This window comes from Denticeps clupeoides, chromosome 8 (assembly GCF_900700375.1).
Source record: "Denticeps clupeoides chromosome 8, fDenClu1.1, whole genome shotgun sequence".
Taxonomy (NCBI): Eukaryota; Metazoa; Chordata; class Actinopteri; order Clupeiformes; family Denticipitidae; genus Denticeps; species Denticeps clupeoides.
In genome coordinates, this window is record NC_041714.1 from 17280822 (window position 1) to 17298176 (window position 17355).

General features: G+C 44.0%; 1 protein-coding gene across 3 annotated transcripts in view; it reads right to left on the reverse strand.

Moving 5' to 3' along the window:
- Nucleotides 1–17355, reverse strand: part of atrnl1a (attractin-like 1a) — a 174525-nt gene that overhangs the window by 60212 nt on the left and 96958 nt on the right. For all 3 annotated transcript variants that reach the window (XM_028988979.1, XM_028988978.1, XM_028988980.1), the window contains exon 27: nucleotides 13520–13598. In XM_028988979.1, coding sequence (XP_028844812.1) covers nucleotides 13520–13598 — 79 coding nt within the window. The remainder of the gene's footprint in view (nucleotides 1–13519; nucleotides 13599–17355) is intronic.

The window sequence follows — 17355 nt, forward strand, 5'->3', positions numbered from 1 at the left end:
AGGTCCTGCTCTAAGCGCTGCACTTTAACAGCCATTTCATCTGTCTGGAAGCTTGCCTCAGACAAGGTAATCAAAGAAAGGGATCAATGGATCCCTTTACACACACACACAGACACAGTGACATGCAAAAACACACACACAGCAAAAAAGTATTTATATGCATTTGCTCCACACACCCAGTTAAAAACACCCAGTTTTTGACCTTTGACTTAACTGTGTCTCACCTGAGGACATCCACACCACCATTCAACCTGGATAATGCAAATATTTAGCAGCAGAGATGGAAATGGGGCTCAGAAATATGACCAGTTCAGTAAAGTGTCCCATAACACTGCGCACTGGAATCCCCACCAACACTTCTTCCAGTAGCAGCCAAACCCACCAAGCACATGTGCTCTAATGCAGTTCCAGAAATTGCAGATTCGTGCAAGGGAATACAAATCTATTAAAGCCTACCCCAACCAGCACGGACACAAATCTCACCGTCTTATTCTTATCGGGGACTGGGCATAAATATGCATGAAGCAAGATATCTGCTACATGTAAAAACAGGTGTGTCTGTAGGATACTGTGATGTGCAGAGAGGAGCTATTCATACAAAAGAAACCGAGAAGTGAGAGATGCACCATGGTGATATTATATAGCAAGGGGACAGAAAAATGCAAATGAGGCAATTTAATGAACTCATCAAAACACCTGGCAAAACCTCTGCTTCAGACTAAACACAGTGTGAGTGTGAGTGTGTGTGTGTGTGTGTGTGTGTCTTTGAGGGAGGGAGAGAGAGAAATGGAGTGAGTGAGTGAGGTGGCCCCAGGGCAAAGTGAATCTGACCCACTTTGATCACTTGTTCAAGGTGGAAAGTCTCCATCACACCTGGCAACTCCAAGTGTGGCTGGAAAAAAAAAAAAAAAAAACACACACACACACACACACATACATACACCAATGCACATAAATGAACTGTACGTCATTTCAGAGCAGAGTACTTCACCCCCAGAGGGATTCTTACAAGGTTCCTTTCCTTCCAGTTTCCGTCTGGGTGTTATTTACAAAGAGGTGCTATGCAAACCATATGAAACTTGACCTGTAATGTTTAAAATGGGCGGAGTGAGATGACTGACAGCTCTCTACTACAGACTACTTCCTCATTCTGGATGATTTAAACCTTCACGCTTCAATACGACACATGCACGAACATCATTAAAGACTGTGATTCTCTCTTGTTTTATTTATTTATGTAGATCCTGAAGACGCCTTTGACCTTACACTAGCAAACAAGCCTCACACCAGTGCAAAAATAGGTCTTCTTCAGACAAGGAGATGACAGAGACAGAGACAGAGACAGACTTCTACGTAGGAACATCAATAGTGGCCCACTGCACGAAGACATCTCAACTGTCCTCCTGTCAGTTTCCTCTCCTCCATCCGTCCCCCTGCAGAGCCTCCCGCTGCTCAGATGCATGACGGCGCAGACGACAGAGGGGGGAGAGGAACCCGACTCTGGTGCAGGCGCTCTCATTAGCGCTGTTAATTGCCTCTTCCTGGCGGGAGACGCGAGGAGAGGCGTGAAGTCGTTGCCAGGGCAGCCGTTTCCACGGCAGCTGTTAGCGCGCCATGGGAGAAGAGCAGAGAAAAGTTGCAGCCGACAGCCAATAAGAGCGCAGGATGCTATTAGACGTGAAACACAAGGTCAAGTCCCTTGCCTGCTGGCCTTGTTTATGCCTCTGCTTCTGAGCATTCATGTAAACATATTGGGATATTTCCCAAAAATAAATTAAAGTGTTGTGAAAATGAATTGGTTATCTTTCTGATCAAATATCTTCCAAATGGCAATTTATGCTAGGTTAAGGTCTTGGGAAGTATTTTCCTGGTGGTTAGCACATGGGGTACGTTCACTAACGTCATATTCACCAGTTGACTAGGGCTGGGCAATATATATAATGTACTCAGTGTTTCATGGTTTGTTCTGTTTGCAATGTAGTAAATGACTATATTGTGAAAATTGCATACAAATCCTAACCTAATAGTTATTGTTAAGCAGATAGCATGTACCTTTATTATCTGGAACATGTAACACACATCACAACATGCAACATTTATTTATTTATATCCAAACCGCTAATTTCTCTGCACATTTCCATTGCTTCTCACTCTCTAGTGCTTGCAGCACATGCAAAGCATGCTGGTCCCGCCAGGTTGGCTGGCCATAATAAGGACAGGCTGTTAACAGGTCCGGGCTTTTAAAAACTTGTTGGGCTGAGGTCATATTTTTGGGTCTAACTTTTAAGGCTCTTGTGTTTATTTCTGCATATCTTGTGCAACGATTAATATAGAACCAGGAAAACACTGTCCTATGTCAGTATTTTGTATTTTGTGGACTAATCCCCATTTTAATGGGTCAAATAAATCACACAATTTTTTTTTTTCACAAAAAATTGTTAGATGCTGTGGAGGTTTTAGAACAGCAGTAATTCACTTGAGGTCCTGGACCATGGCACGCTTAACGGTGATAAAATAATGTGTCTACAAGTGGCTTATCACGTCAGCAACTTTCTTCATATCGTTATTGCATTCTGTTTGAACGTATCCGTATCATTTTTGCACAACCTTTTGGCATGAGCCATGTACAACAACATATGGCAGGTGCATCAAAGGTTTGGATAGGAACACACAAATTCATTTGTTTGCCCTCTTTGCCCTTTTCACTGGTTCTGTTGACTGCACCGATCATTCAACAAACTCCCCTTTCCAAACCATCAAAATCCAAATCAAAACTTGCAACCAGTTTCAAGATCTTTAGCCAGCAAATTGTTGGCTGCAGTGCAGGATGTTCAGGTTCAACCCACCGGCTACAACCAGCAGCACCGATGAAGGCGATTCACACCTGGCGCAGAAAACCCTGTTATCAGATACTTCAAGAAGAAAATACAATTGCTGTTACGAACTGTTAAAGCACACGTACTCGCATATACAAAACCCCCCTTTGAACCCCCAGGAACCCCCATTGTGGCTGACCGTAGCTGATCCACAGCGGGGCTAAGCGAATGATTAAAAAGGGCCAATAACATCACAAAGGCGAGCATGTTTTCAACTCGCTCTGACATGTGGGGAAACAATGCGGCTATTCACATGCATGAAGGATCCGGCGCTAATCCTGTTACGGCGGCGCTCGCGTGGAATTAGTCTCAGATCTCGCTATCAAGCGAGTGAGCATCTTGGCCGCTTGCACTACTGCCGCGCTCGGAGCCTTTTAACAGTCACATCCTTGAAGTTCTAATGTGGCCTGGTGGCTGGCTCTGCAAGGGTTTCTTACTGTGTATATGTGTGCGTGGTTTGTGTGTGTGTTACACTCTTCAAAAATTTAATCGCAACTATAGTGTGCAAAATCAACTGTGTATTTGTCTCATTGATTGTAATATACAGAATGTAATATACAGCATTCTGTCTCTGTGTGTGTGAGAGTTTAAGGTTGCCAAGCTCTGATTGCAAACAGAAAGGAAGATTGTTCTATGAACATTGTGGACAAACAGCGTACCCATGCATGGTAATCTCATTGCTAATCCAATTTCCAGCAGTCACACTTCCACAAACACACACACACACACGCACATTATAAAAGCGCTGAACTGCTGTGCTGCCTTGATATCTACCTGATCAACTTCATAGCAGCTCTAAGGTACTTCAGACAATCGCTTGCTGTGAAATTGCATCTGCCACCGTCGGCGGGCCCTTTACTCCTCCCCGAACTGCGCCTGGAGCGGTGCCGATCGAGAGGCGCATGGTGAAGCGCTACATAAATTGAGACGCAACGTTCTGCCGCTGGCCCCTGCGGGGCAAAACAAGAGACTAATTCAACACGGGTCGACCACAGCAAGCGGGTGAGAGGAACATGGGACAAAGCAAAGAGATTGGCTGATAGCTGCACTTTCAGGCAGGTTTACAGTATCAATGACAAAGCAAAATAATTTCCAAATCAATGCCTATTCATCACCTTTACTTTTAGATAGAGAGCTGTAGATCCTAGATCCTGACTCTGAAATGCTGCTGAGATGTCACCCAAGCAACCAGCAACATACAGTAATTGCTGAAGCTAGAAGAACCTTTAGATGGACTAACATCCCCATAATGGACAAACACCGTGGACCATGACACTGGTCTAGCTGAAACCTAATCTGCACTGTTCACTACCTACAGTACCTGAACTATTTAATATACAATTCATCTGGAAAGTTGTATTTAATATACAATTCATCTGAAAACTCCTTCTCAGGAGTTTTTCCTTGTGTGCAGAAAGGGTTGAAGTGTAGGGGGATTGTCAACAGTTGAGACATAATGCTGTTTTGTTTTTGTCTTTGTTACATTTCATCCAGTTACACTTACATATGATTTTCATAAAAAAACTGACCCTTTGGCTTCATCACAAGGTTTTGCAGCTGTTGAGCTCTCAACAATTTCAATTCTTACTATCTCGAATACCAGACAGTTTTTTTAAAGTGTTATTGATGATGATTTGATGATGATTTGATGATGAACGCAGGTCCAAACATCTAGAGTGTGTCAAATGTTTGTCATATTCAAAGTCAAATTTTATTTGTCACATACATAGTCATACACGGTATTATATGCAAAGAAATGCTTTTTTTTTTTTAAGTGAAGTGATTGTCACATGTGATACACAGCAGCAGTGAAATTTGTCCTCTGCATTTAACCCATCACCCTTGGTGAGCAGTGGGCAGCCATGACAGGCGCCCGGGGAGCAGTGTGTGGGGATGGTGCTTTGCTCAGTGGCACCTCAGTGGCACCTTGGCAGATCGGGATTCGAACCGGCAACCTTCTGATTACGGGGCCGCTTCCTTAACCGCTAGGCCACCACTGCCCTTGCGACTGCTACAGACCACAGTATTGCAAATGTTACAAGTATACAATGAACCAATATGCAAATATTGCAAACATAACCAAATATTACACTTTTACGTCTTTAATGAGTGAAAGACAATGTTTAAAGAAAAGAGCGGTAAAAAAAAGAGCAGTAAAGAGACTTTGTGCAAAGTGATTTGTGCAGAGTCCAGAGTGATTGAAGGTGAAAGTGCTGGAGTTCTATGTACTGTTGTTGTTGAGAGCTAGGACAGCCTGCGGAAAGAAGCTCCTCCTCATTCTGCACTATATATGACAAATATATGACTATTTTCTTACTTTCACACATAGTAAGGTGGAAGTTGAAAAATATTGTTATTGTCTAATGCAGCAAAAGTGCCAGCCATCAGCCAATCAGTTTCATTTATTCCAAACTGGCTGCCACTCCTCAAACACAAGTCAATCATACGATTTTTGATCAATCAGTTAATTCAACAATTGGCTGCCACTCTTAAAACCCCTGCCTATCAGTCGGGGTTTAGCCCAATGTGCTGTCATGAGTGGATAACAACGACTGGTTGCCGCTCCTCATCAGTCGAGCTTTCTCCGCAGTGCTGTCTCGAGCTCGTCAAAAACCGCCGAGTCAGTGATGTTTTGCTCACTGTATTTTTGTGAGAACGATTGCCGTAACGTTCTGTCATGAGCAAGAAAACCATTTGGCTGCCACCCCTCAAACACCAGCTAATCAGTTGGGTTTAGCCTCTGCCCTGGCACTAATGAGAAGCTACGATTGGCTGCCGCTCCTCAAACACCAGCCAATCAGTCGAGTTTAGCCCTCAAACACCAGCCAATCAGTCGGGGTTTAGCCCTCTACGCTGTCGTGAGTGAGAAACAATGATTGGCTGTCGCTCCTCAAACACCAGCCAATCAGTCGAGTTTAGCCCTCAAACATCAGCCAATCAGTCGGGTTTAGCCCTCTGCGCTGGCACTAATGAGAAGCTACGATTGGCTGCCGCTCCTCAAACACCAGCCAATCAGTCGAGTTTAGCCCTCAAACATCAGCCAATCAGTCGAGTTTAGCCCTTGCGCTGTCGCAAGTGAGAAACTATGATTGGCTGCCACTCCTCGAACATCAGCCAACTGTTTTGTCTGTCACAAGCGAGATTGTAATTACAGGGACAGTCCCCCCCTCGGAGCAACTCAGGGTTAACTGTCTTGCTGATGGACACATTGGTAGTATGTGGGATTTGAACCTGGGTCTTCTGGAATGTGTTACCCACTACGCTACTACTACCCCTCAAACACCAGGCAATCAGTCATGTTTAGCATGCTGCACTGTCACTAATGAGATACAATAATTTGCTGCCTCTCCTCCAACACCAGCCAATCATTCTGGTTCAGCCTGCGGCACCGTCACGAGTGAATAATAATGATTCAGGTTTAGCCTGCTGCGCTAACATGAGTAAAAAAAACAACAATCGCCTCAAACACCATCCATTCAAGCCCGCTATGCTGTTGCGAGCGAGAAATAGATCACCTGGTTAGTTACCACTCCTGTGTTCCTTGCACAGCAGCTAACAGTGCCTCACTAACACAACTGATGTGAATTCTTTGTGACTACGATGTTAAGCATGCCCCTCCATGCCCCAACTGTCATAATGCCACGGCCTTTTGTCATGATCCGGTCCGGAGGGAGTCCGGGATCCGGACCGGAGTTTCGCGTTCGTCCTGTGTAATTTTTTCCTGATCGTGTTCACCTGTGTCTTGATTGTATAAAGATGCCCTGTTCATGTCTGTTCACTGTCGGGTCACTGTTACTTGTTCATTGTTACTGGATGTCTCCCCGGTCCTGTTAATCATGTATTAAACCCGTTTCGTGATGTCGTGCGTATGCGTCTTTCTTCACCGCCACGTCCAGCTCTTCATTCCAGGTCATGTCAAACCAGCGTCACACCTTTGAGAATCACTCACCTAATCTATGGAACAATGGAAAGAGTCACTGCATTGCAATAGTCTGGTCAGGCCACACAGTCTTCAAATGCAATACTGATTGAGGCATTGCTTTTACCACATGCCAGAGGCTCTTAATACACAAGGTGACCTTTGTTTTTCCAAAATCAGTTGAAACCAAACATGCAAGCAAAGACAGTTAAAGAGACAGTCACAGGAAAATGATTCATGAGACGATATGGGTGCTTTGTTCAGGATTTTGGCAAAGCGCATCCAACATTCCGATGGATTTGTCACTGCTGCCTGATGTTCCTACATTGCTGAAGCTGCGATGTGACCAGAAGACGGCTTCGACATTACTTTTCTGAAGCCCGCGCCTAGGGTGAGTTTTTCATCGACTTTTTGTTTACATTTCGACTGGCTGCTGATGCATCGTTTCACATCACGGTTCTTCTCCAACACACGTCTTATGCTGTTTCTAATTGCTTTTTCCTGCAACCTTTTGTCTGAGCTCTCTCCCTCAATTCACAGAGGATCGCTTAGCATCCAGTTTTAATTAAAATTATTCAATTTTCCCAGAGACTTGCCCAAAACGTGCATATGTAAATAAGTGCATTATTACCAATCCATTTCTGGATCAGTGGCACAACCCTTCTTCTGAAGCAGCTTTAATATGAAAAATAAGACTCCAAGAAGAATGAACTCTTCCTTCCTGAAGGAACAAATGCAGTAGTTCCACAGCAGAACCAGCAACACTGGTGTAGCGGAATGCAACAAGTTCCTGATGAAGAGAAATAAACGTTAAGAATCACAGGAAAACACTGGTCCATGAAACTGCAAATTGGATGTTTGCATGGGTGAGGCTCATGAAATCACTGAGAAATCACTATTTATCTCCCCTAAACACACCCTCTCACTTTCAATCCCCTCTACCCCCATAATGTGGTTTAAACAGTCACTTTAACTTTGGAACTACTACTTTAACTACTGGAATATGTATACGGTATATAAAAAACACATGTGTTTGCATTAACTGCTTTCAGATTCTCACTCAGACTCAGATACATGTAAATTATTTTGATGACTTGTTCATTTTATTTTTCAATGAATATTATTACTATTGTTCAGTTATATGATTTATTCTACTCCAACACAGAAATGAAGGGTAATAATTTTGCATGTATAGATAATTTTCTAAATTGCCATTACTCATCGTACTGTTGCCACAACACGAACAGAGACTCCAGTCCAAGCGCAGTTGGACTTTTCGGGTTTTATATTAAAACTAAACAGAATACAAACAAGGGAAGCTTTGACCAGAAGCTTAAGAAAGACACGCACAAAAAAAAAAAAAAGTGAAGTGATTGTCACATGTGATGCACAGCACACGCTGCACACAGAGAAAATTGTCCTCTGCATTTAACCCATCACCCTGAGTGAGCAGTGGGCAGCCATGACAGGTGCCCGGGGAGCAGTGTGTGGGGACGGTGCTTTGCTCAGTGTCACCTCAGTGGCACCTTGGCGGATCGGGATTCGAACCGGCAACCTTCTGATTACGGGGTCGCTTCCTTAACTGCTAGGCCACCACTGCCCCAGTTTACATCTAGTTTTTAACCATTTGTTGTGTGAAGGTGTGAAAAAAAAGTGCTTTTCATTTCTATACCTACATGTTCCACACTTGAGCCTGTTTGGTGGCAGTGGTCGACAGGAAGCGGCCCCGTAATCAGAAGGTTGCCAAGGTGCCCCTGAGGTGCCACCGTCCCCACACACTGCTCCACGGGTGCTGAGCTGCAGTGTATCACAATGATAATCACTTCACTTTCACAACGTACCTCAACAGCTCCTTGATTTGCATTTTTTTTAATATCCAAACTCCTGTTGATGGTTCTGATGGGTTTGATGTATGTCATGATTTTATGAGCTGAGTGCCACCAACCCCCTGGTGCTACAAACCAGAGTCAAGCTGGGTTTTACGGTGGCAGGGAACCTTATTAGAGGCCAGTAATCCCCTTAATTACAAATTCTAATCAGAAAAGTCCAACTCATCCTACAACTGGGAGCTCCCCTGTGAGTCCCTGTGGGAATTTAAGTAGTACATGACATCCAGACTTGAAGAAAGGAAATGTCGAGGCCACATGGATGTCCTTGTTTCGTCCCGGGAGGCGCGATGATACCTGGGGGTTGAAGAGCTCCCTTTGAAGATTGACGGCAGCGTTTAAAGATACCTGTGAAGCAGGGGGACCTTCCGGCTAATCTGACGTTGGGGAAAAGAGACGGTCACCTGCTCTGCAGCGATAGCACAGGGTCGCTAATGCTGCAAAGGGATCATAAACGCAGCGGGAGTCTGATTTATGCACGTCCTTCTATCCCTGCACACAAATGCCACTGAAAACGCTGAAGGAAACGTTGCTTATTTGCTTCCGTGCTCTTTCACGCAATTTGCCTTCGGTGAAAATAGTTTGCATTTCCGATGGCTTTTACAACCGACCGCTAGACATCCAATCTCCTGCGAGAACAACGCGCAGTGCGAACATTCCCAAGTTAAGAGGGCACTGTAGAAGAAGGTTAGTGACGCATGCAGACAGATGAGTGGACAGCACAGCAGAAATGATTGCTGCCTTGAACGTCCGAGGTGATCTAAAGCCTTTCACAAACGCCTCCGACCGACGTCCACGCCGAAATGACAGCGCTAGCGTGTAAAACGGAAACAACGAGAAATCACCGCACTTCCCTCCCAATGACGGCGGGTAAACAGCCATCCTGGTGCAAAAAAAAAAAAGCACCAAACATCTGGCTGCTGAGAGGATTAGCAGAAAATTGGATGAACGGCCAAGGGGCAGCGGCACTAATCTTGCTGTTTAGAGGCTGCGAGTCTGCAGATGTTTCCCTGAGGCGTCCGGTTTCTGATGAATACCAAACTCTTCAAGCGGTTTGAGCTACATGAACAGCAGGGCCGCAATTATAATATATATTGGTATCTGTGTGTGTGTGTGTGTGTGCGTGTGTGTGAGTTAATATCCCCCAATATTAAAGTATGCCTCCATCATTTATTTGCATAGAAAATGTTCATCGCCACAGCAGGCAACCATGCACCATGATCACATGTAACATGAATGAACAAATTGCTAATATTATTACTGGTACTTCTGCTAATAATAATTTTACAGCGTAGCACAGTTGCACTGGCTAAATCGTTGCTGTCGTTTTTTATGGATTCCAAACAGACAGCGTCTTGATTTACTGCACGACAGGGGCATCAAAGCCTCCCAAAAAGCCCCGATGGCATCTCGAATACACAACAAGAGCCACCGCGGACACCGAGCTGCCAACGAGTGAGTGAGCAGGACCCCACTCAAGAACATAACTTGTTTAACCTCCCCCCATCAGAAAAGCACTTGAGATTAATCCATTGATCCATGCAAGTCTGCACAAATGTAATTGTGTCATGCAATGACAATAGAGGGCTTGAAAATTGATTCACAACTTATTCGCAATTCACAATTCAGTGAAAAAATGACCCGATTTCAGAGTAAAAATCAGTTAGCCATCACTAAAATTTGTTATTCAGCAAGAGTTGGCGATCCATACCTGAACACCATGGCGAGATATAACTTTTTCTTTTTCTCATGATTGTTCATTTGGGAGAAAACAGACAGAGAGCATGTGGAGGCCAATGGGGCACGATGAGTGCAATCGAGTAGGAAAAGAAGCAAATATCGACATAGCAATGTCCAACACCTGTGCCTACGGCCTTAAACTAAACATGATGGGGTCAGGGGGAGAGGAAAAGGTTGCCAAGACCATGCCGATGCAGGAGAAAGGCAGGTCTTTTGCTGAGCAGCGCCAGACAAGAGCCAAATTTAATGAGGTTAGTTGTCAAAAGGCTGCTCCTCCACCAAATCTACCGGGGGCCAACCCTATTAGGCAAATCAAAGACATCTCGTACTAGCCGTCCTGCGCATCATCATTAGAATTTCAAAGTACTTTTGATTGTTTGATCTCATATCCAGAAATTATTGTTGGAAACGGCATTAACATAAATTCCGTTCTAAAATTATTTTTCCGCTCCGCTCCAGTTGTGATCCATAATTAACCGGGTTTCAAGAGGAACCCCACTTTCCCCCCCACGGAGGGACCGAGCCCACACCGCATTCCACCCCTGGGAGTTGCAGCCATGCGTGGCTTTGTTAACAGATGATACACCTACAAGATTCCGAGACGGGGAAAAAAAAAGCGTAGTTAACAAAATGTGCTTAACGCGCTGAGAATGTTTCGATGAATAATGTAACGCTGCGCGATATCCACATTATTTTATTCCACTGCCGTGAAACAGGGCTGGGCTTGAAAACATCGGGAAACGTTACCCTCCAAAAACTCCAGTACGCCGGGAAGAGAAGCATGGCAATTACAAATTAAGCCCCCGCTTGGGCGTATTGACCAAGTCCCGGAGTGCTGCAGGCAAAGAACATTCAAGATTTATCTCGGTAATAATCATTCATGCTCTAAATACATGGCAATGGGAAGATAATAAAAATACACCATTCAGCCTCATTGATTTGCATTGTTAATTTCCCGCTTGACGGCTGTGGAGTGAAGGATGAAAAAGTGCCACAGAAGAGCGAGGAAGTGACTCTCCGGGCTCAGTGATGATGAAGGCAATTCATCAGCCCCAGCACTGTTAACTGCCTGTTCTACCACGGATACATACGGCAAAGGAGATCGATGTTTTAAAATGTCCTAAAGGAACGCTTAAAAGAATGTTTTAAGCAAATAAAAAAAAGAAATCAATAATGTTGTATGCAAATTGATCATTCTATGGGCAGTCTGGAAGAATTTCTGGTATGTTTCTGTTGTATAGGGCCTTAAAGCAAAAACGATCAACCACTTTTACTACAAATAATCTCGTTTTTACTAGCTACGGCAAGTATCCAAAGTTGTTCTTTTTAAAATTGCTAATTCAAGGATCAGCCCAATAACTGAATCCAATCACGTGAACATCATGGATTGCACTGACTTTTTTATTAAGGTCAGCAGTGGTGGCAGCGGTGGCCAAGCGGTTAAGGAAGCGGCCCTGTAATCAGAAGGTTGCCGGTTCGAATCCCGAGCCGCCAAGGTGCCACTGAGGTGCCACTGAGCAAAAGCACTGTCCCCACACACTGCTCCCCGGGCACGGAGGACACATTTTGTTTTGTCACTGTGGGCTGTGCTACTGTGTTTCACAATGGCAATCACTTCACTTTCACTTAATCTAACTAGACATTTTTAGCAATGTGTTTAATGACATACAACAATTTAGCAATAAGGTTAAAGATCATGTACTACTTTAAGCATACTGATAATTAATATATGAATCAATGCATGATCTCATGATCTATTATGCCATATTTACCCTCATTGTAAAGTGATGCTAATTAGACACACAAAAGATGAAAAAAAAAAACGTGCTAATTTATTGACCCAAATTAATGAATATTACAGTTACAGATACACGGTACCAATGTTACCAGGAATCTCACAATGACAAAGAAGAAGAGACGGCGAGAAAATGGAAGAGATAGAGGAAGCCCTGAGCACCTTCTATATACCACACTTCATCAGCAAAAAGGGTGTGGTCTTCTATCCCCTCAAGACCCTGACTTCTCGACACTTCAAGCCACATGTGGGAGCAGGAGGCCATAGTTTGTCCACAGACCGATTTGAGTCACGGACCCGGAATGTATACACTGGTTGAAGAGTGAATGGAGCCCAAATGATACTGAAGATTAAACATGAGCATCTGTCTTTAAGCACAGCGACTGTCAACAGAAGATCTGAAGGGAAAAAAAAAACGAGACTGAGCGTTGCAAGAGCTCCCAAGCGTGAGCTCGGCAGGCCTCAGAATCTCCGCTCTAAAGGAAGGCTGCGCTGCTGTTGGCGTTGCAGCCTAGCGATGACTCAATCAGCGCTCGCTCGTTCGCTCGCTTGGTGTTTTACGTCTGGGCCTGGTACCCAGTAAACTAACACATAAGATGAAGGGGAAAAGTGGAAGAATGGGTAATCGTGCGCCAGAGAAGTGGCATCTGCTGGGCTTCTCGGAGACACATCACTCCATTCCGTCTCGTTTGCACGTTGCTCTGCCAGCGGTAATTGCTTGGTGAGGGTCGGTAATGAAGGCGAATGGCCTTGTTTATCGGCACGCTTCCCTCGTTAAGCACCAGGCCGTCTTGCCAGCGATAGGGTTACATTTGCATACCCTTCAAAAATGCTCAGTGCACACAATCACAGGCTCACACACACACACACACACACACAATCATTCCCATTTAGTAGAAAAGTATTGTTTCTGCCATGCCATACACACAATACACAATACTCAAAATCCTCCAGGGACTTTAACACCTAGTGGCCATTATGTCAACTCACAACACATTCTGGAAAATAAGACAACGAGTCAATGGTCTCCCTGTAGGTGACAGGTGTTTTCCTGGTGACTTGCTCCTCTAGTTCCACCCGCCTGTCCCTGTCCCTGCAGTGTATGTCTCCTCTGCTTAGGAGAATTGGAATAAGAAGTGACTACCACGTATCGATGGTGGCAGGGCCCATCAGTGTCACTGGTTTTGTTTTTTTTTCCCAGAATACAGTGTCAGCTGTATGTTATTCCTGATTCAAAATGCAGTGGATGCCTAAACTTATGTGGATAAAGGGTTGGGATATGTGTGAGTGTGTACGTTCTTACCTCCCTTCGTTGAGATGCCCAACAGGTCTGTTTGATTTTCCACACCACAGCTGCCACCAGCAGGAGAGACAAAAAGCAACTGTGGAGGGAGAGGGAGAGCATTCGATCAATCCACCAATAAAACAGCCAATAATCCAATCAATCGGCCTAATCACACAAGCGCTAAGACAGGCACATCACTTCCAACAGGATGCAGAACAGATACATGTCTTATTAGCGCATGACAGATGTGACACACACAGCTACATCCTACAGCTGTGTGAACGCTTCATTCTAAATGAGTAGGAAATGGCTCTACAATAGACAGCGTATGGGGAGTGTTCACGAACGCATGCAAATAAGAATGGACCACTAGCTGATTAAATGTATTTAGAACTAAACATTCACCCAGACATTTTTGTCATTATTTCTGATTGCAGGTTTTTATAAACACAGTTAAAAATGGGAGGAGCCAACTGGGGATGACTGACAGCTGTCATGCAACCCGGGGCCATGGGGCTGTCACAGACGGTGCCCAAGCACCTGATTAGGGAATCCCATTGCACCTGGCACCAATTAGGCTTAGTGGATCGGGACTCCATAAAACCGGAATGCAGCAGACGGTCCAGAGCTGCGACATTGAAGTGGAATCTGTGACCTACCTCCTGTATGTTTTTCAGTTCTGCAGGTTTGTTTTTGTTGGTTTCCTTTGTTTTGGCCCTCGTGTCATTTTCCTTTGTGTTATTGTTAATAAATAATTGTTCCCAGTATGTCCCGTTTCTGCGCTCCCTTTCAGCAACCTAATTCATACTTCCTCCACAAGGTCAATGCCACAAAAGTAAATGTGCATCCCGAGGACTACGCCCACGCTCAAATTAAACATGCAAATGGATTATCTTTAAAAAAAAAAAAAAAACATCATATGCATGATGGGACATGATGGTATACAAGTTGTCCTCAAATAGCTAGTTCGTTCCTGTCCTAAATTCATGCTGTACTCAATTAGAAAACTCTTTGATGCCATCAAAACCCTGGAGCGATTTTGTAAACCACATAATGAAGTACAAGCACACAGATTTATGCCAAAATACAGTGTGCATCCTACACAGTTTGTGAATTTCCTGGTCGCCAGAGATAAGCAGGGAACCAGCTAATGCCACCATCTAATATATACTTGATGTACACTTCGCATGGGCAGACCTTGATCTTCCTAGCTCCTTCTTCTAGATTCTGCAGCTTCTAGAATGTACAGTGCAGGCCAAAAGTTAGTGTTATTTTCGTGACCATTTACAATTGGAAGCATCAAAACTATGAATGAACACGTGGAGTTATGTACAAAAAAGGTGAAATAACTAAAAACATGTTTTATATTCTAGTTTCTTTGCTCTGATTACTGTTTTGCTCACTCTTGCCATTCTCTCGATGAGCTTCAAGAGGTCGTCACCTGAAATGGTTTTCCAACAGTCTTGAAGGAGCTCCCAGAGGTGTTTAGCACTTGTTGGCCCCTTTGCCTTCAAACCATCTCGACTGGGTTCAGGTCCGGTGACTGTGGAGGCCAGGTCTCACCTTTTTGTTAAGTCCATAACTCCACATGTATTCATTCATAGTTTTGATGCCTTCAGTGAGAATCAACCAGCGTAAATGGTCATGAAAATAAAGAAAACACGTTGAATGCGATGGTGTGTCCAAACTTTTGGCCTGTGCTGTATGTACAGTATTGATTATAACGCATCATGAGCAGTATACTACAAAACGTAGGTAAATTAAAGCTTCAAAAAGAATATTTGACTCCTCGTGGAGATCTTCATAGATGTACAGAAAGAGTCATTTTTGATTTTGAAGGTCACAGCTGCTGCAACAAGTAGACCCACGCATGTCGTGGTCAGTGCCATTTGACCAGCGGCTACATTCACTTTCTACGGGCTTGTCATACAATCTGGCTGGCATCTGGGAGGGCACAAAGCAGCCAGGGCTTTGTCGTCTGGTGATCAGTGGCCACTTGCACAGAGCGGCCCTTTCAGCGAGGGCTTTTATGGGTCAATCGCCACAGCTGTCACAAGATCCACGTTCAGACGGCGACCGTTTGAACCACTTCCCGCGCCTCCCGCAGAGACAATCGGCAGCTTTGTGATGCCGTGGGGGGAAGAGGCGGGGGCTGACGATGCTGTAAGTGCTTTGACATTTCAAATGGATGGTCACTGAAGAAATACAGCTGTTCTAAAGCTGGGTGTCATCGCACAGCAAATAAATAATAACGTCTGCCATTTTAACAAAAAGGGACAAGACGAGGCTGAAATCATTCTAAAGCCACAGAATTTCTGATGTGTCTGTGATCTGCCATTTAACTAACCAAATAAGAAACAAAAAAAGGTTTTGTCCAATGCATGGTGTGGTACTGTGTGGTGTTTTCATTTTCATATTCGACACCCAGTCTCCACCCTTTGACCCTTTATTTGACTCCAGAAGTGGGTAAGTGGTAAAGTGACCTGGCATGAGCTGCTATAACAACTGCCATAAAACTGTCTGTGTGGACCTCAGAATGGGCTCCCAATGCACCCATCTGTATATGGAGAAATGTGCAACTCTCTCCCAGTTTTAAAGGAATTTACATGCATCTGAAACGGTCTTAACTGTTGCCCAATCAGACCAATCAACAGGAAATTTAGGGCTTATTAATTTTCATGGCTTTACCTCACATAAACTTGGCATAGCCACAGAAGGCATAATTGGGCACCCATATCATGAAAGTTAAGTGATTGTCAATGTAAAATGTGAAACACTGCAGCAAAGCCCACAGTGACACGGTGAAATGTGTCCTTTAACCCATCACCCTTGGTGAACAGTGGGCACCATGACAGGTGCCCGGGGAGCAGTGTGTGGGGACGGTGCTTTGCTCGGTGGCACCTCAGTTGCAACTTGGCGGATCGGGATTCAAACCGGCAACCTTCTGAATACGGGGCCGCCTACTTAAACGCTAGGCCACCACTGCGCCGGTTTCACGGTTTCATTGTCATGGTTCAGTTGTCAAGAAAACAATATGGACAAAAAAGACAAAGCTCTGCAAAAAGACATTAATAATCATCTAGACAAAATATACTAATTTGCTTTATTTCGATTAAATTATTTCTTTTTTGAACGGAATAAACATTTTATTTAATAAAGGAAAAGACAATGCCCACCCGAGGCGTCCGCCTACACAAAACTTATTTTCGCCACCTAGGCCATTGCCTACACATGCATTTTAATGACCTGATTATAAATTATATTAAGATAACCCAAAAAAATAACCAAATTTGTGAAATTAATGTGTCATTTAGAGCCCTTTAGACGCAATGCAAGTAATTTTGGTGGCACTGCTTATAATGTGGGGAATTTTTCTTTTCCACAAAATGTAAGTCAGCACTGACCTTTTCCTACTTTAATTTCAGCGAGATGGTAAAACGCACATTCATTTATATCTTTATTTGCAGCAATCGGAAACATTGTAATGAGAGAATGAGGTATTCGTTTAAATGCTTTATACACCGTTTAATGAGCCGCTTTGTGCTTGTAACAATGCTTCTGGGTCATTTTAACCTAAGGGTCATACTGCATGAAGGCGTCGTAACATCTTCGCTGAAAGCTGTAGGCTTGTTAATGGGGGAAATGATTATGGATTAAATGTAGCAGGATTAAACATAGCAGGCTGTTGCGCATGAGAAACCAGGACAGGACAGGCTGAAGTTCTTAACGTTGGAGCTTAGTCACCCCTCTTCAAGACTTCTCTCGCTCTAGTCATGTAACAAATGCACAGATTTCACTGGTTCCAGAAAGTATGATAGTAGCCGGGTAAAAAAAAAAACTCACCTATGAACCAG